Source organism: Leptinotarsa decemlineata, unplaced genomic scaffold (assembly GCF_025532065.1).
Source record: "Leptinotarsa decemlineata unplaced genomic scaffold, Ldec_3_MD MMD2_tig00005453_RagTag_RagTag, whole genome shotgun sequence".
NCBI lineage: Eukaryota > Metazoa > Arthropoda > Insecta > Coleoptera > Chrysomelidae > Leptinotarsa > Leptinotarsa decemlineata.
This window is the reverse complement of record NW_027412624.1, coordinates 231,820-252,896: the sequence shown is the minus strand read 5'-3', so window position 1 is coordinate 252,896 and position 21,077 is coordinate 231,820. Positions and strand designations below refer to the sequence as shown.

The 21,077-nt window shown below is 32.4% G+C and overlaps 1 protein-coding gene across 3 annotated transcripts in view; it reads right to left on the bottom strand.

Annotated features, from left to right (window-relative positions):
* Cul1 (Cullin 1) overlaps positions 1-16,661 on the bottom strand; it is a 93,414-nt gene extending 76,753 nt beyond the window's left edge. The window contains exons 1-3 of one of the 3 annotated variants that reach the window (XM_023170896.2): positions 16,441-16,661; positions 16,352-16,381; positions 15,932-16,284 (exon numbers count right to left, since the gene is read on the bottom strand). In XM_023170896.2, the coding sequence (XP_023026664.2) occupies positions 15,932-16,284; position 16,352 (354 nt within the window). In that variant the 5' untranslated portion in view covers positions 16,353-16,381; positions 16,441-16,661. The remainder of the gene's footprint in view (positions 1-15,931; positions 16,285-16,351; positions 16,382-16,440) is intronic. The other 2 variants (XM_023170895.2, XM_023170897.2) reach the window with 2 other exon arrangements.
* Positions 16,662-21,077: the final 4,416 nt, after the last annotated feature.

Sequence of the window (21,077 nt, the reverse complement as noted above, 5' to 3'; positions counted from 1 at the left end):
GTCTAATGTGATTGAGAAGGAAAACTGATTCAATAAATGTTTGATTGATTGATTGAGATAGAATCAACAACATTAAAAGATTTGAAAGGGAATATCATGAGGCATTGCAGAGAAATAACTCCTGAAATTCTCAACCATGTGAGGGTGGCAATGGAAATTCATTTGTACCATTGTATGGAAGTTGGTGAAAACGTTTTTGAACATTTACTATAGAATTTTTTTTCTTCTCATTGTCCAGTCATCAGATTTTGATTCAAGAATTAATAAAAAATATCTTTTTCTGATTTACTGCTTCCATATTTGTCTCTAAAACGAATATTTCACAATGTGGCCTCCTGTATATTTGTTGACCTCGTTTTCAACTCAAATAATTTGTAGCTCCCGAACCATAAGCTTCAGACCATATTTTTTATACTTTGTTGAAACCTGCTCTTCATGGAGCATCTGTTAATGCGAAACGATATAGGGTGATCCATTAAAAAAAATTGGTGACATGCTCTGGTGGTGCGACAGGGAAGTAACATCAAATGTGAATATGTCAAAATGTGTCCCCCTGTATACTATGGTTAACATGTTTTTTTTTTATTTTTCCTGCAAATCATTATACCAAAAGTTATTCAGGGTGGCTCGTTTTAAATTGAACCGATTTATAGTTAATCCAGCCCCTAATTCTTCTGCTATATATACAGGGTGTTTCAAATTCGATCTTCACCAATGGGATCACGGAAACTATGGAAGATATGAAGATGGGTAAATTGGGGCAAAGTTGTTTGCGCATTTACCAGACTAACAATATGCCGTTGAGAAAGTTCTGAAGTTCCGAGTATATCCGGAGATATCCGAAAAAAACAGAAATTTCGGAAAATGGTTTTCTTTTTTTCCTAGCTTTAGAGTAGAGTAGAGTAGAGTTTATTCTCTTGTGTGACAATTAAAAAAATTGTATACAGTCGTCAAAAAAATAGTAAAAGGAAAATTTTGTACTTGCAGAAACAAATTTTAAGCTATTTAAAATGTAAAATAAAGTTATATATATATATATATATATATATATATATATATATATATATATATATATATATATATATATATATATATATACAAAAATAACCTATGTAAAATAGTAGGAGAACTTAGTTATAATACATTACTGTTACTTAGTCATGTTCCATTAAAGAAGTGTATGAACTCTTCACTTTTATAAAACACATTTTCTTTAAGAAAACTTTTTACCCTTTTAGCAAATTTAACTAGGACTAGTTCCTTCCACTCGTTTGGTATCATATTGTAATATTTAATAGACAGAAATCTGAAAGAGTTGAGATTCTTGGATAAGCGAAAATACGGCACTATAACGGATTTATATCTGGTATTATATTTATTTTGAACAGTATAACTGGAAATGTTTTTCTTGGCAAAAAAAGCATTCATAAATGAATTGATTAGTCACAGTCAATATACCTAGTTTTTTGAATAATGGACGACAACTTTCATCAAGTTTTGAATTTGTTATTACTCTTATTGCCCTTTTTGCATTATGAGAATTTTATCAACATGTGCCGATGCACCCCATAAGAGAATTCCGAACGACATGGTACTGTGAAAGAGACCGTGGTAGGCTGTGACAACAACACTTTCATTTACAATATCTTTGATATTTCTTAAGAGATAGATGGAGGTAGCTAATTTATTTCTCAGATTGGTTATGTGAGCCTCCCATGTCAGCTTACAATCTAATGTTAGTCCCAGGCATTTTACCGGCAAATTGTCCTCCAGGGTTAAGTTGTAATTCAGAGTAAAGAGTAACGTTTTTGTTTTATCATTATTTAGACACAATCTTACATTCGTGAAATATTCCTGAGCACTTTTGAGGGTGTATGATTCAATATTCTGATCATAGTTTCTCATTGAAACTAGTAATGTGGTATCATCAGCATATTCAACATGTTTTGACGATAAGAAATGAGTTATGTCATTAACATAAATAATAAATAGTATGGGACCTAAGATTGAACCCTGGGGAACCCCCCCATGTAATTTCCCTTTTGGATGATACCTTTCCGTTTGAGGAGGTACACTGATATCTTCCTGTAAGGTAACTCTGAATGAATGAAAAAGCATTTCCTCTGACACCATAACTTTCCAATTTCATTAAAAGAATTTCATGTGACACACAATCAAAAGCTTTGGAAAGGTCCAAAAAAGATGCTAGTGTCACATTTCCTTTCTCAAATTCATCTGTGATGTGAATAATCATATCTACAAGTGCAGTTATAGTAGACTTTCCCTCACGAAATCCATGTTGTTTAGGGTTCAGTACATTTTTTCTCTCTAAATAGTTGATCAGTCTGATTTTATAAGCCAATTCAAGCAATTTTGATAGAATAGGAACTAGGGAGATGGGTCGGTAATTACTGATATTATTTTTGTTACCCTTTTTAAAAATCGGTATAACTTTGGAGAGTTTAAGAATCTCTTGAAAAACACCTTCTGCAAAACAGGTATTGATGAAAAACGTTATGGGGCTGATTAATTCGTCTTTTGCAAATTTCAGTGAGTCGCTATTTAGCCCATATATATCTCTTGACTTTGATGTGCTTAATCTGTCAATCAGGGTAATTATCTCTAATTCTGTTACCGGAGTTAAGTAAAATGAAAAAGCTACACTGTTATTCTGTATTGATTCGATATATGTATCGCCATTAGACTCTAATTTTTGGACAATTTCCTTGCCAATGTTACAAAAGTAATTATTGAAGTTATCCAGCAATATTTGGGGGTTAGGAGAAGTGCTCTTAGTAGGTTTTATGAGTGACCATGCCATTCTTTCGAATAATTCGAAAATAAATTGCACTTCCACATTGCCACTTTTTGCCTGCTATATAATGGTGTTTTCAGATTTGCTATCCGACGTTTCGTTTTCCGGACATCATCATCAACTTTATTTTTTCTTATGGGCGCTACATTGGATTCTTTTTGTTTTGAATAGAACCAAATTTTACCTCTTCAACAAAGTATCATGAGTTATCATTCTTTTTCGAAAATTTAGGGATATTGAAAAAAATAATTCATATCATAATAGACTTTGATGTTTCTAAATTTGACCTTCAATTTGTTACTCAATGACATTTTGTTATTGTATTTTTGGCGAAAAATGGCTTTCACGAATGAAGAAAAAAGAGATATGATACAAATTTATTACAAATACGATAGATACAGTGTTAGGACATCGGAAATGTATTTAAACTTGTATCCCGAAAGACGACAACCTCATCGAACTATGTTCAAGTTATTGTATCAAAAGCTCACCGAGTTTGGTTCATTAGAAAAACCACTGAAAAAATACGGAGACAGAATCAACAATCAATATTTGATACATGAGGTGTGCATGAGATAAATTAGATATTGTATCCTTTCAATGAAAATAGAACTTTGAACAAATAACAATAATTAACTTAAATATAAAGATAAAAGTACATTACAGCAAATGCTCGAAATGCTGGCATTGTTCATGATAACACAACTGTACCCTACTTCGAATATTATTCATTGCACGATTAATTTCCCTCCTCCTCAATCTTCCGAACTCTTTAACAATGCTGTGTTGAAGGTCCTCAATTTTTTGATATTTCCTCTCTACTCTATTTTTCAGTGTGCCCCATAAGAATGTATCCATAACACTTAAGTCTGGAGACCTTGCTGCCCACCTCACCGGCCCATTATTCCCTATCCATTTATCACCAAAACTTTCAGTCAGGTGGAGCAGCATCATGTTGAAACCAGATGTTGTTATAGTTAGCCAAAGGTAGATCAGCCGAATAGTCTTCGAAAATCGACATTGAAAACTGGTGATAGGTTTCTCCATTCAGAATTCTGTCAAATAAATGAGGACCCAAAATTCTATCTTTGTAAATTCCTGCCCACACGTTAATACTAAATTGCACTTGAGGTCGAATTTCTCGGAACTGGCTGGGGTTGTTTATGCTCCAAATGTGTTCGTTATTTCGGTTGAATATCCCCCAATTCGTAAAAGTGCTTTCATCTGTCCAAATTGCATTTTCCAGAAAAACAGGATAATCAGGTCTTCTTATTAGCCTCTTATTAGCCGATTACCAAATTCTAATCGCCTTTCGGGATTACCTGAATACAATATTTGAGATATGTATATTTTGTAACATTTTAAAACCGTTTTTTTTGAGATGTCCACAAGCACTTGTATGACAAATACTCATTTCGGAGGAAATTTAATGTGTAGATTTCCCATGGTTCATGTTTATCTGCAAATTATTAATTTTTATTGAAGAGACAATGTCTAACTTACCTCATACATACCTCATTTATCGAATTTTCTTTGGTTTCCTGGTCCATTCTGCCTTAGTATTTTTTCCTCAGCTTTTTAAATTAACCGAACTCGGTGAGATTTTGATCCAATAACTTGAACATAGTTCGATGTGGTTGTCGTCTTTCGAGATACAAATTTAAATATATTTCCGATGTCCTAACACTGTATCTATCGTATTTTCAATAAATTTATATCATATCTCTTTTTCCTTCATTCTTCATTTTTTACCATAAATTCTATGACTTGCACAATAGCAAAATGTCATTGAGTGTAACCAATTGAAAGTCAAATTCAGAAACATCAAAGTCAAATCCTGTTATGATAAGAATTATTTTTTTCCGGATATCTCTGGATATACTCGAAATTTCAGAACTTTCTCAACGGCATATTGTTAGTCAGGTAAATGCGCAACTTTTTCCCAATTTAACCATCTCCGTATCTCTCATAGTTTCCGAGATCCCAATGGTGAGGATCGAATTTGAAACACTCTGTATATATATATATATATATAAAACTTGACAAGTTGACTTGGGTAAACTTGCGTACTTAAAATTATAAAAACATTTTCTGTGGGCACTACACAGGATGGAAATGAAAATGAGAATAAATGTAAGAAGCAGAAAAATCAATTTGTTAGTGATAATACTGCTAATATATCAGGTACCAACAAAAAAGAAAACAAAAAATAAAAAAATTATTTTTGTTGCTGGAAGTAATGGACGAAATATGGCAAGCTTCCTGAGGAGACAACTGACCAATACCTGCATGGTGGAATCAATGTTAAAGCCAAATTGTAGTCAAGATGAACTTATTAAAACAGCAGTAAACCATAGCAAAGACTTTACAAAAATTGATACCATTATTATCTGGCCAGACAGAAACCATAAATGTTCAGCAACAGAGCTCTCATCGAAAATGAATAGTACTAACATTCTAGTATCACAGAACCTTACAGATTCGACATTGAATATAAAAGTGACAGAACATATCAGAAAAAATGTGTCTCTACTGAAAGAAGCTTTTCATGCAGGACTATCATCTAGAGTAGTAGAATGTAATAATGTGTTACAGAGAAGAAACTACCAGCAAGATGATAAAAACATAAACAGAACAGGAAAATGGTATGCCTGCAAATTGCTAGTGACAGTTCTTGAACAGAATACCGGAAAATTAAAACTGATAACCTGGCCTGAAGGTAACTTGACACTCTTTCCAGAAGACCCACATCCCAATAAATCCTCACTTGCTCAGGAATTGAGCGAAGCTGGTGAAGAAATGACGCATACAAATTTTTTATATCCCCAATTGAGTCAGGAAATGTTACAGGGCCTGAGAATGCATCAAATATACATATTCTTGAAACTCATATGAAAAAGGTCGAAGATCAGATAATCTCATTAATGTTATTGAATATACAATCAATACGTAACAAAAGTGAAGAAGTGGATGTTTTGTTGGACAGTTTAAAATACTTTGTTACAGCCCATTTTCCCGGTAGTCTTATTATAGTTAAATTCCTAATAATAAGCAACTTATTTCCGGACGTTGATAACTGAAGGTAATGAAATTTCCCTACCATTCAATAATTTTCCTTTCAAAAATATAATTATAAATCTCCCGGTATATTATTCATTGGTCTCCGTGCGAACTATCGAATTCAATCTATGTCCGCGCTGTGCCTGCCCTATTCTTTCAAATGAAAGGTGCGAATTCAACAAAGACAGAGAAACGGTCAAGTGTCGTCTTTGGTCTCCTCGAATCCTTCCAGCAAATATTAAGTTTTTAAATAGGTTTCTTGATCACTCGTCCAACGAATTTTGGAATTCTTGGTGCACGGTGAAAATAGGACATTCAGTAAGTAAGTGTACTGGAGATCAGCGACTTGGTATTGTTATAAAGTGTTGTCGATTTGAGGATTATTGCAGATATAAATCATCATATAGAAATTAGTTTGATGCTTCAATTGATACCAATCCTGAACTCATTCTTTTGCATAAAAATAATAAATAAAAACTTTCAGGATGGGATGATCTCTCACTTAAAATTTTTCTTAGACTGCCAAACACTGTATTAGATATCTTAGCAGAAGCTATAAATAAATCTCTCATAAATGGTATTTTTCCAGATTGCCTAAAAACTGCTGAAGTTATCCCATTATTTAAAGGAGACGATTCTAATATACCCGCGAACTTCAGGCCTATTTCTTTACTGCCAACTCTATCTAAAATCGTGGAAAAGTTAATGAAAAAAAGAATCCTAAATTTTCTTTACAAAAATCATATTCTTCCCTGCAAACAATATGTTTGCTGTTTTAGAAGAACTTTACCTTCGACTGAATGTTGGTGAGGCTGCAGTGGCAGTACTTTGTGATCTCACTTCAGATAAAATGATCAATGAATGCGGAGTACCTCAGGGATCTGTCCTCGGACCTTTGCTGTTTTTATTATATATAAAATATCTGGCATATATATATATATATATATATATATATATATATATATATATATATATATATATATATTGATTGAAGGCAAATTCACAAGTTTTGCTGACTACACGTCTATACTTTGGCATGGAAGAAGCACTGATGCACTAAAAATTAGGGTAGAGCATGATATAGGCAAAGTTAAACAATGGTGTGATACCAGAGCTAAAGTCCAAGATTCCTGTAAGACCCTTTTTTTAACTAATCACAGTTAAAGAGTCTACTGCCTCTTTATTTTAGAAACAGTCTGCATAATGCACAAAAAGCACAAAAATAACATCTCGAACTCAACTCAAAGTTATGCCACTCGCCTCACATTCAATATTCCTCTTCCTATCCCATCAACAGCACAAATTAAAAATTCCATTCTTTTTAATAGCAAAAAATATTTCAATCATCTCCCCCTTTCAATCAGAAAGTTAACATGCTACAAACAGTTTCGAAAAAGAGTAAAAAAACTTCTGTTAGATAAAGCTTATTGAGGAATTTCTTTCGGATGACTTCGCAACTTATAATTGCAACTTATAAAATTTTTCATCACAGACTTTTACCCACAGACGTTTTGAAGTGTGCTTGAGCCATATGAATATCTTGTTTTACATTCTTGACCTTTATGTTAATGTTTCAGATTGTTTTAGTTCTTAAGCCCGCTTTGTCAACAAAACCTAAACTTTTATGACAATAAAGCATTTCTGATTCTGATTCTAATTGTGATAGTATTCAAGATGGCCGACAGTGTAAAAGTCGATAAAGAACTCGTCAATAAAAAGCCCACAAAAAACTAAACCAGTGCAAATCACAGTTTGTATTAAATGTGGCAAAACATATCATAGAAGCTGCGTTGATAGAAAAAAAATGAGTTCATTGATGAAATCAGAATTGTCTGCCGTGCGGATGAAATGAGTGGACACGTAAAGGGATATATAGCAGTTCAAGAAAATCTAGTGTGTACTCAACAAAGTGATACAGATACAATGAAATGGTGGAAAGAAGAAAATGTCTTACTTGGGCAAATTGTAAGAGAGAAAGATGAAAAATATTCAATTATCCTTCAAAATAAATTATTATTGGAAGAAAAAGTGAAGGAGCTATCCCATTAACTTAGAAGCATAAAAACAGGCCTCAATAAAAACCACAAAGATAACGATGACGATCTGGAATTCCTCAGTGGCACAAAAAGTGGCAATCACAAACAGATGGTAGTGAACTTGTTTACAAACAAAACTCTCATGAAATACAAGGTGAAAGGAAAGAACAGGAGGACACTTGGGAAGATGAAAATCTTACTTTGGTAAAGTCAAGAAGACAAATGAAAAACAGAATATCACATGCCAAAGAAAACACAAAACTGATCTATATCTCCGACCCATAAACCAAAGAAATCTTATAAGGTTACCAAAAAACGATCAGGATAATAGTAAAGCCATGGCAGACTTGAAAAGGGCCATCAATCCAGGTGAATTATCAGTTGGAATGAGGCAACTGCAAAATACTGCAAATGGGGGAATATTAATAAAGTGCAGGATTCCTGCAGGAATCCACAGAAAAGCTTGGTGATGAATATGAAATAAGAAAAACTAGGATGAAATTTTTTTTCAAAATTGTAGGAGTTGATAAGGCAGACTGCTCTGAAAAAGAATTGCTAATAAGAAAACTCATTAATCAAAATCATAGATTTGGAAATAATGACTCAATAAATATTACAAATATGATAAACAAAGAGGATGGAAAAGTTACAGTGATAGTTGAAACACAAGAGGAAACCTGTGAAAAACTGTGGAATAGGTGTAAACTCAACATTGGATTCAACTATTGCATAGTGTATGAAGTCAAATCCAATATATTAAGATGCTTCAGATGCTTTGGCTATGGCCATTCAGCCCAAGTTTACAAAAATAAGTTGACTTATCCAATTTGTGCTAAGGAACATAACATGTCACGAACCAGAAAAATACAACAGATGCATTACCTGTACAATGTACAATGAAAAATGAAAAAACGTACCTACATCCTAATGTTGACCATAGTGCTTGGAGTCATGAGTGTGAAGTCTACAACTATGAGGTCAACAAACGAAACGCCAGTAGAAATCTGCGACAATAGCAACTACCGCAAAAAATAAGCATATAATAAACACTTCGGAAAACAGCTGCCAACAAAATCGCAAAGAAGATGGATACCTCACCATACTCCATCAAAATATACAGTGTTTGAGGAACAAAACTGATGAAGTTGAAATTTTTCTAGACTCTCTATCATCAAAGACAAAAATTTTATGCATAACAGAGCATTGGCTCTTAGAATCCGAAATAGAGAGCATACAAATTGAGGGATACGAATTGAAATCAGCTTTTTCCCGGAAAATGATGCAGCATGGAGAAGTCAGTATCTACACAACAAACGATATGAATGCGGAGAATGTAGAGAGTGTTGTCAGAAAATGTACTGAAGGTCATTTGAAATGTGGAAGTGTAGTAATTAGGAAAATGAAAATTGTAATTGTATGTGTTTACAGAACTGGAGGATCATTCGATATTTTCATTGAGAACATGGAAGAAATAATCGATTTAGTTCATGAAAAATTCACTACATTTAAGGTTAAACTATGCGGAGACTTTAATATCAACTTGTTGAAGACAATGTACAAACTAAGGTATTTTTAGACTTACTCCTCAATCACAACGTAACACAAACTATTTTTGAACCAATCAAAGTAACAAATATTTCTTTCATCTACTCTACTAGATAAAATTTCTGTAAATTTTGATGACTATGAAAAAAGCATGGTTTTAAATACTGCATTATCTGATCACTATGAACAAATGATAACCCTTTTCACAAAAAAAAATAAGGCAAATGAAATAAAATGGATCAAAAAAAAATATTCTCAAAAAATAAAATTATTCAGTTTAACCAGGATCTTGCTGGAGTTAATTGGGAAAGTCTAACACAAGGTACAGATGTAAATATATCATACAGCTGTTTTTTCGAATATTTTCAGTAGAATAATGAACCTGATCTTTGTGGAAAAAGGTTTATTAAAACTAGGCCCAATTCATGGATAACAAGGGGTATAAAAAATATTGCTCTAGAAAACGCTCATTATACAAAAAGAAGACACTAGGGCTGATAAGTACTACCACAAAAACAATATCCTAGAAAGTTTTGCAAAAAAATATTAAGATTCACAAACCATAGTAAATCAAATCAATAAGTATTTTAATGAAGCTTGCCCTGACCTAAATAAACCACAGATAGCCCAGATTATACAAAAATAAAAGAATGTGATGATGCTTTTTTCTTTGAACCTACCACTCCGCCTGAAATAATAGAATGTATTAAATCACTAAAAAATAAAAAATCTGTTCGTGAAGATCAGATTCCTATGTGTCTATTGAAAGAAACAGCAGAGATCATAGCCTATCCTTTGACTTATATTATAAATTTATGTTTCTCACAAGCAGTATTCCCAGAAGTATTGAAAGTGGCATCTATTAAAGTTATATTTAAAAAAGGAAACAGAGATGAAGAAAGTAACTACAGACCCATATCATTATTGCCAAATCCTAGTAAAATTTTTGAAAAGCTCATGAACAAACGTTTACTCAAGTTTTCAGATGATAATGTGTTGTTAGCAAAAGAACAAAATGGATTCTGTAAAGGTAAATCAACCATACAAGCAATATATCAAGCCATTGAAAATTTTTTACATCATTTGAACAAAGATGATTGTACTGTAACTTTGTGTATTGACCTGTCAAAAAAATTGACAGTGTCAGCCATGAAATTTTATGCAACAAACTTGATAAATATGGAATCAAAGGCACATCTTTGGACTTAATCACATCCTATTTGACAAACAGAACCCAACATTTGATTGAAAATGACATCTCGGGGATAATTAAATCAGAATCAATTGTAATTTAAAAAAAAGGTGTGCCACAGGGATCCATCCTAGGTCCATTATTATATATACTGAACACAAATGAAATACCAAATGTAGTTAATGAAGATATTGTATTATATGCTGATGATATATCGGTCACCGTAAAAAAAAGAACTCTCAGTTGGTCATGACAAAGACAACAAATGTGCTATAGGTATCAAACAATTTCCTCACAGCAAATGACCTACTACTTAGTATTGACAAAACTCAAATTAATTCATTTCGCAAATAGATCCTTGCCAGAGTTGAATACCTTTAAATATAATAATCAAAATATAAACATATGCAATCAGGTAAAATTTTTGGGACTGTTAATAGATAAGAGACTGCACCGGAAATATCACATAGACTACTTATCAAGAAATATTGCAAAATATTGCTATGCATTGAGAATACTGTCGGAACATGTCTCAACTGAAGCTGCCCTCTCTGCATACCATTCAATCTAGGATGATCAATCTAGGATAAAATATGGAATTATATTCCGGGGAACCTCTCTTGATATTTGTAGGATACTCATACTACAAACAAATTTATCAGGTATATCTATAAGATGAAAAAAACGATAGCTGCAGAGAAGCTTTTATTAGGAGCAAAATTTTAACTTTGATGAATCTCTATATATATGACGTAGTAGTATTTGTAACAGAAAATAAATCAGAACTTATCATTAACTGTGAAAAGGATCACTTATACAACACCAGAACAAAGAATGATCTTAGAAATGAGAAATGCAACTACACATACATACAGAGAAATGTCAAATATAGCGTTTTAAACATTTACAAAAAATTTCCACTCACTCTAAGATATCTTCCAATTTCAACAATGAAATGTCGTTTGAAGAATTACCTCGTAGAAAAACTTTATTATAGGTTGCAAAAATTCTTAAATGATAGTATAAAAATCTGTTTAAAATCTGTTTTTTCCGTTAACCAGCTGTCGCACCCCTACGAACGACAACCCTCAGAAGTCGAAACTTGTGCGAGCTAAGGATTAACGTGGTCTTACCTTTTAACGTGTGATTCCTAACACGTGAATGTGTGATTTCTAACTATGTGAATGTTATTTATATATGCCTGATTTTATATATATTTTTTTGTCTTAAAACTACTTGTGTGATGATACTGATTATGTATGTAAAGCTTTGATATGTTATTTAGTTGTTATTTAGGGAAGTGTCTTGGATCCTTTATTATTCCTATGCTATATCAATGATATACAATACTATCATGAATGTGATTTTCTCAATTTATTCGCAGATGATACGTTAATGTCAATCTCAGGCAATGATCTATATGGTTCAATCAACAAGATAAACGATTCCTATAAAAACTACAAGTATATTTCAATATTAACAAAATGAAACTCAATGTGACAAAATGTAAGGCAATGATCCTAACCACACCCTTTAAATACAAAAACATCAACTCAAACCAACTCAATCTGGAAATAGATAACAATAAAATTGAATTCATAAACCAGTTTAAATATCTTGGATTCATACTTGATAATAGCCTATTATTGCATGAACATTTTTCCTACATAAGTAAAAAAATTAGTAAGAAACTTTACTTCTTCTCAAGAATTTTCTCATGTCTTTCAACATAGTCCAAAATTACAGTATATAACACCATTATCCAGCCCCACTTTGATTATTGTGGTAGCTTACTAAACTCCCTTGATTTTAATAAAATTTCACAAATACAAAAGCTGTAAAACGATTACACTGAAGTGTAATCGTTAGACTGAAGTGTAATCGTTTTACCAGCATTGCAGCGATGTTAGATTGTTTGCAGTGGGTATCGGTGAAAAACAGATTTTATAAATTAACAATGATTTTTATTTATATAATATTACATAAGCTACTTCCAGATTATCTAAGTGAATTTACTACGTTTAACTCCCAAATATATAACTATACTACTAGAGGAAATATGTTTCATCTCCCTAATTGGAAAATGGCAAACTCAATGAAATCGCTATTCTATAAAGGACTCGATGAGTTCAATAAGCTACAAGACATCAAGCAATCTAATACCATTTATGTATTTAAAACGAGGATCAGTTAACATATCCAGTCACTATAAATCACCAGAATGTATATAATCAATTTTCTTCATACGAATTTATATACTTTAAGTGCATTATTTTATGTTTTCATTATTTGTCTTTCTTTCTTTTTATTATATAACTATTAGTCTAGAAATATGTTTGTATAGCTATTTTTTTATATTTATATTAGGACATGTCCTACTAAATAAATAAAGTTCTTCTTCTTCTCCTTTATTACTGACATGTTCCACACTCCTCGGAGTTTATATATGTACATTATATGTAACCGAGCAAATAAAGATATATCATTACCCTTCCTACTCTGTAAATAAATAGATGAATATGTGTGTGGAGGGTAACAATCCCAAATAAGAAACCATGTCAAAAATAAGTGAAAGCTAGTTAAACGATTTCTTGTTGATTTGGAAATGAAGATTCATATTTTTCACTGAATTTTATAGTTGATTCAGAAGCAATTTTATAGATTTAATGGAAATACTTACATCGAATGAGATATTGCGATAATTTGTAATCTGAGAAAGTCTACAGGGATTAGTTAAGTGACTCTTATCTGAATGAATCAGTTTCATTAGGATTGATGACAACTGGAATTTTTTTTCTGATAATGAGTCTATGTGGTCATCGAGATTCCACATCTCTTTTTCGATTCTGATTGCTTTGTGGATACATTTTTCCAAAGCTTCTTAGACGACTGTTTCGAGAGCACTGTATAGGCATTTTATTACTTCACACAGTTTGAAGGTCTTGTTATTCCCTGCGATGAATCCTTCAACTTCAGCCCAAACCAACTATATTGGATTCAATGCACAGTGATAAGGCGGCAACTGAAGAACCGACATTCCTTCAGTCTTCGCCATCTCATCGGTGACACACTAGACGAATTTTTACTTATGACGTTTACCCAAGTTGAGGAGATCCGCTTTTAACATGGTTGATTTGGAAGAAATAGCTTTTATTTGTAACCCCCAGTAATATCTGCCTCCCTCCAACACGATGTCGGCAGCTTCTCAACTCGCCTACTGTGGTAACTTGAATTATCCATTACTACAAGGGAACCCTGCGAAATTTGTATAAACATGTTTTTAAACCATGCTTCAAATACTGTGGTATCCATTTCTTGATGATAATCCCCAATTTTCTTCAATTAAAACAGCATCAATCCATCTTTCATGAATCCCTCACTGCTGCCTATGTGAGTGATGATCAGACGACAAACTTTCCAACTGTAATTTTCAAATTAGTGGACCAAGCTTCCATGTTCTGGTCTTGCCAAACCTTCAAGACATAATGACCCTTATTGACCCATGTTTCATCCAAATAAAAAATAAATTTACCCAGTGTTCTGACTGTCTTTATTTCTCTTAAATAGTTTCTTTTCCATTCTACAATCTCTGATTTTTCTATCAACATGATCTTTCTATCTTGTTTTCCAAAAGTGAAGTTCAGCTGTTGTGATAGTTCTTCGCACATCAGGAAAAAACTGTCTTCACGAATAACTGACAAAACTTTATTTAATGTAGGTATTTCGATTATAGAATTCTTAACTTCTTCGTCGATAGCCAAACACTTTCTGTCAATGGATACTTTCGTCTCCAAAAAGCTGTTGTTTTCCTCGAGTTCCTTAAGAATTCTAAAAATTGTCTATCTATTGATATTTGGTCATACTCGCGCATTTTTGCACTACTTCCTCCTTACTTTTCATTTCGGGCTGATATTGTATTCTTAAAAAATTCTAAAAATTGTCTATCTATTGATATTTGGTCATACTCGCGCATTTTTGCACTACTTCCTCCTTACTTTTCATTTCGGGCTGATAAGTATTGTATTTTTTTAAATTCTAAACATTCATAACAATTGTTTTTTTATTTATAATAAATTCTGAAAGTTTTGGATGCTTCACGGTTCCCGAACAACTAGCTTCCATGTTGTATATCTTTTTATTCAACACATTCTCAAAGTAAACTGAAGGATATCACTAGGGCTAAGGCTAAGAAGGAAATAGTACAGGTACCACGGCATTTAAACTCCCAAAAGAAAATAATGTAATATTTTCTTCCTATGGAAAAAGCCAAGTCGGTCCTATTTATGGTGCAGTGTGTCTGTTGACGGTATAATTCAAAGGAATATCTATTTATATCAACTTCAAAAAAAAAATGTTTTTTCAATACCCTTCAGAATGAAGAATGTCTTGGGGTCTACTGGACATTTTTTTCAAATTAGTAGAAGAAGTTGATTTGTTATTTTATTTATTATGAATGAGATTTTTCAAGAATAAATTTGGTATTTTCATTTATTCAATTTGTTGAGAAGTGAATGATTTGAATGCAGTACGCCTATGGCACTAATTTATATAGATATACTGCTGTTAGTCTCTATCATTTCTGGATAGAATATAACAATAACATATTTTTCATTGCAACTGAATGCAACAAGAATGTAAATAAATATAAAAAAAATAAGAAAACTGTAAGTAATGCCTAAAACTAACGTTTACATGATGCATAATGATATAAATAAAACATGGTTAATATAGAATCCCATATCCAATATCAATTTATTTCCAAATATGAAGATTAAAATGTCAAGCAGTGTCACTTGGTGTGCTCTCTGCACCTCTAGGAATCAAATGTAACATTCACTATACTCTTTTATGAAAAATACTCTATCTAGATTGGGAGTTTTTGACAAAATAATTTACATAGGCCTAATTGACCTCTGGTTTCTTTGCATCTTGGATTTTGCGGTCATAAAATACTAATTCAATACTTTTCCTTCACCTAGTACAATAATTGTAATGTTGCCTAAGCATATATGAGGTTGATCTTTACTGTTGGGTTTAATACGAAAATTCAATGACTTGTTTATATTGTATATCTTGGCCAAAATTAACCATTCTGCCATACTCCCAGTCACCAAGTTTTATGGTGAATGTATATATAACACATCAATGTAAACTTTTGGATTTTGACAATTTAAACCTAATAGATCAAGAGAGCGAAATATCTTCTATGAATCTTTTGCATTCAAATCATATTTATAAGAACTTAATACACTAAAAATAGAAATGTATATAAAAAACACTCACACTCAACAGTGAAACTAGGTAGTTTCTCAGAAATTCTCTCAGTCTTTTGTACAATTCCAAGCCGACTAGTTGAGCCCCTCCGCCAACATGGTTCTTTTTGTTTTTGCTAATGGGATTTGGTGCACGTCCATTGGATTGTTGGTGAACTGATGTGCAGTAGTTATAAACATGTGTGTACAACTGAATGTATCGCGATTTATGCATAGTCACCCGGTTGTACACCTGCTGGATCCCAGCATATAAATCTCCCCATATTTGATCCAGATCTATTTGTTTGGGTCCAACTGTATTATTCCCTATCACCAGCGAACTCCTATTAGACATTTCCTTGGATTGCACAAAAATTCTTTGCACTGTGGACAACATAAAAAAATGAGGTACACTTGGCACACATCCTAATGAAGTATTTTTTATACATACTTTATAATAGATTTATTGCGCCTGGGAAACCTGGAAAGAAAAATTAATTATTAATAGGAAAGTATGAAATATTTTCAAATGTCTTTCACCTTTTGTTCCTAGTACCAATCAACAAATTAATTTTATATGAAACTTACCATTTATTTATAACATAACAACAATTTAACAATTATTACAACAATTGATTTCAACGAAAAACTATAAATTTATAAAAATGTACGTAAAATTAATGAATTTTTCTGTAATTCTTTATACCAAGAATCGGCAGATTGACAGTTTACAGTGCTTTCATAAGAGTGAAGTAAAACCACAGAACACAAAAATTACATACATCTGGTGTTCTGTATTGTAGTCAAAGACAAAAGACTTGATAAACAGGAAAGAGGGGCCACAAAACACTATATTTCGTGAGAGGGGTGATAAAAGATATGTTTCCAAAACTAACCTCTTCTTGATCACTAACAACTAGAATTTTTGACAGCGGTCAATGTAAGTGTGTAATTGATAAGTCAATAGCTAAATTTATTTTCCAAGTGGAAACCGAAATCACATACTTTAATTGAATAATCTAAAATTTATCAAAATGAAAATTGAAGTTGACCCATTTTTTTCTGAAGGTACTTTTAAGTCAAGATAAATTTTCGAAGGAAGATGCAATTCATAGAGGACCCCTAACAATGAAGAATTTCATGAAATGAATTTCTTTGAAGTTTGTAACTCATCTTTTCAATATTGTTAATTTCGAAATTTACATTTTTTATGTCAGCTTTACTAGATTTTTTGTTTTTTCTTGATGAATGTCTGAATACATTTGTTTCATCCCATGTACTTCATTGTTTTCAGTTCCAAATTAGGCAATTGCTGACAACCGGAACTTTTTAGTGTTAAAATGTACCTATCTGAGTTATTCAAATGTTTGGTCAATTTATTCTCGTGAAATAATTTGATTCTATTCTTAATACACAGCAAGTTCCAAATTCAATTCATCAGCCACGCAAAAGCAAATTGGTCAAAAATGTATTTTTCATGATTTATATGAAAGAATACCTAACAATATGAATTAATCAATTATACGAAATTCAAGACACAACGACCAAGACATTTGGTAGTTTTACATATTTTTATTTGTTCTATTACTCACAGTGTTCATTTTTTTCAATATGTATAATTCATTGTCCCTACTTTAAACATGTTATGTTTCTTGAGATTGATGAAAGTTATCATTATTGAAATTCATTATTGAAATATAATTCATTTCGCGTCACCAATTATAAATACTGTTTTTTTTGATTCACTCTTAACTACATAAAAGTAACCGAGCTACCATATCAATCACTCCTTCGAATAATCCAAATTGAAACCATCATCTGCCAATTGTCATTCTCACCACAACAAAATCATTGGTTAGTATTTTCCAATTATTTTTGAAACATAATTATCTAATGAAAACCATTGCCTAAATCGAGCACGTAACCAGTAACCTGCACGTTACCTAATCTTTATTCTTCGAATTACAAACGCACACTCTCATTTTGCAATCATAACATCAATAAATGTAATATTTTCTTTCAGATGAATTTTTTTTTACTAGTCTTGACCATTCGCTCGAGAGCCCAAACTGATATTTCTAAGGGACAAATGAGAGTTTGACGGGATATAATTTTCGAAAGAGAAATCCTATATATCGCATGCAACAAGACGTGCCTCTTCACAATGTGAGTGATACTCTGATTTCGTCCCTTCATCTTTCGAAAATTTCACCCTTGGTCATTTACTCTTGAGCATTCGCAACAAAATCTAGAATTGTCACACCCAGTTATCAAAATACGAACAAACATTCATAATGCAAAAAACGAAACTAGTATGACATTCAAATGGAGAGTTGGAACAGTCTAAGACCTCACAGTATATTCATAAAGGATTCAGCACAATGTCGTCAACGTCTAACACACAGGGATGCTATTCGTGAATCACCAATCATCGTTCGCAATGTATGCGCAGGTAACGTCACAGAGAACGATTCTAGAGAAATTGGAATTGGATATATATGAATACCTGTGAAGGATAGTATGAATTCAAGAATACAGATTCAAGCAATCTTTCGCACATGAACGATTCGCAGAACTACGTATACGAAAGTCTGAATAAAGATACAGGCCACTGACACCCATCTCTAGAAGAGAGAAAATCCATCAATAACAAATGAACAGCATATATATAAATTTTAGGTACGATGAGATTTAAAATCAATCAGCTAACTCAAAAATCAAACTCTTGAGTAGTAAACATATTTCCATTGAAGATAATAAAAGGCATTTTTGAAGTCTACAACAAATTTCTGCCAAAATTACACAAGTCCTCTCCTCTTCAATATATACCTACATAAGGTCCACATCCAAATCATACGTGACGTTTTACTACAACCATACGCTAATGATCTAATAACTACTTATAAAAGCTACTAATCGTTTTAGGATGATAAATCACATGAACACACCCAAAATTGAATACGATACATTGACTATTGATTACAATCGTTGATAATTACATATATTTAATATTTGATAAAGGTCAATTGGAAGTTTGGTTTCATATTGATCTAACAAAGAGACCATGAAAAATTCACTGCATGAACCTTTTTTGGGATGCATTTAGGACGTCAATTTCAACGACACATTTTGCTCGTTATTTGCAAACTTTCGCAATATCTCACAGAAAAAGTAATTTTAGCAAAACATTTTTTTTCTCTTGCCAAATTACAGTCTTATAGGTGTCATTATGGCGGAATGGAACATATTTGAAATATCCACCTTTTTTTAATTCCCCATACCTGGCTGAGTTTTGGTCCAATTCAGATTCAATCCCTCACAATAAGATCATAATAAATTTTTTCACAAATCGTGAAATTTTGCTAATGAAGGAGACGAAACAGTATTTGAAAACGGTTTTTTTTTTATATCCGAACATGTATTTCATGTTTTAACAATATTTCCATTGTTTTGAAATGAAATTTTTTCTCGTTTGATGGCACACTTGAATTAATAAAGATTGATTGGTTTCAAATTTTTTACAGCCGACAACCTGTTCCACAAATCTAATATATCATAACTTTCTATGCTATTAAAAATATTTAATTATTCTGAGGTGAAAAAATTGACCGTTGCAGTACTTTTTACTACAAATTTAGTACATTTTTATGGATGAATTCGATACCAAAAATCTGGTTCCAAGAACAACGCTGGTTGGTATCACCTTGAGTAAAATAATATGAACGTCTATGACAATCTTATAATAAAGACTTGCAAATTGCACAAAAAGCAGAGCCATGAACTAAACAAGCAAGCAGTCCCGGCCTAATTAGATTTTTTTTCAGTGGTGTATTTTAGTTTTTCAATAAGTCTCTGTGGTTTTCTTTCTGGTGTATGAACTAAAAATTTTAGGAAATTAGAAATAACTCTTTTTGAATTTCAACAATAATTCCATTGGAACTATGAAATACAAATCAATTCACTGAATTCATTTTATTAAAAAATCAGAGGGAAAAATCAGTTCCCTCCTGTGTTCATATAAGAAGACATATTTCTCCTCACTTACAAGTGATTTTGGTGGAATTGGGCACACGTGTGAATCGTTGTGTCTGCAATATGCTATGTCTTTCAGTGCTCTACACTCACAAAACATTTCTGTACGAAAAAATTATTTTTTCGTGAGATATTGTCACAGCATAGTTACATATGCTGTGATATAGTGAATATTAGCAAAAATAAAGAGCAAATTGTATCGTTCAAATCGAAATCCGAGACACGTCGGTCCACAACTTACTGATGGATAGGCACTTCAGCAAGATGACATTTGACCTTCTTTGTCAGCCTCTAAAGTCTATCCAAATCCAAGATAGAGTAAAACAAAACAAAACCGAAGCGTGATGTTCACGTGATCGCCCAGTGTCAGATAGAAAGGGCAGCGTTCGTTGGTGAATTCGCCTTCTTGGTACGAGTTCGGTACCAGCACAGGGTTGTATCAGTCGTTTGCGTGTTTGTGTGTTATAGTATATTGTTTTAAATTGTTTTCCAAGATGTTCAGTACAGACACTGCTGATGACACTGTGAGCTATCCTCTGAGTCCAGCCAGGAAAGGATCCAAAAAAATACATTTGAGTGTTGAGATGAAAGAAGTGATTTTAAATGTGTTCAAGAAAGAGATGGAAGAAATTGAGACATCGACTGTCGACGAAGTCGTATCGAAAGTTTCTGATAAAATTGAGTGTGTTGCGCTTCGATTTACAATGTTTTACGGGAATATAAACAAAATCATACATTTTCCAAACCGAATACAAATCAGAATCGTCAAACCATTATAAAATCAATAGATGATGCTGATAAACATGCATCAGGAGGAAAGTGCATGAGTACTTTTTCAGAAATGAAATACCCACAATAGACAAAGTACTCACAGAAATAAATGAAGATGTTTTATTGCCAAGTTTTAAGCGGTCAACATTCCATAAAGTATTGAAACATTTGAATTTTTTGTATGGAAAAAACGAGGGCGCAATAGTTTATTATTGGATAGAGAGGAAATTGTATTATGGGGGAGAGAGTATTTGACCAAATTAAATATTATAGGGAACAACAGAGAACAATTTATTATATGGATGAAATCTGGCTTAATGCTGGTCATACTACCCCTAAAGTATGGTCGATGAAACTGTGACACCATCTAGGAG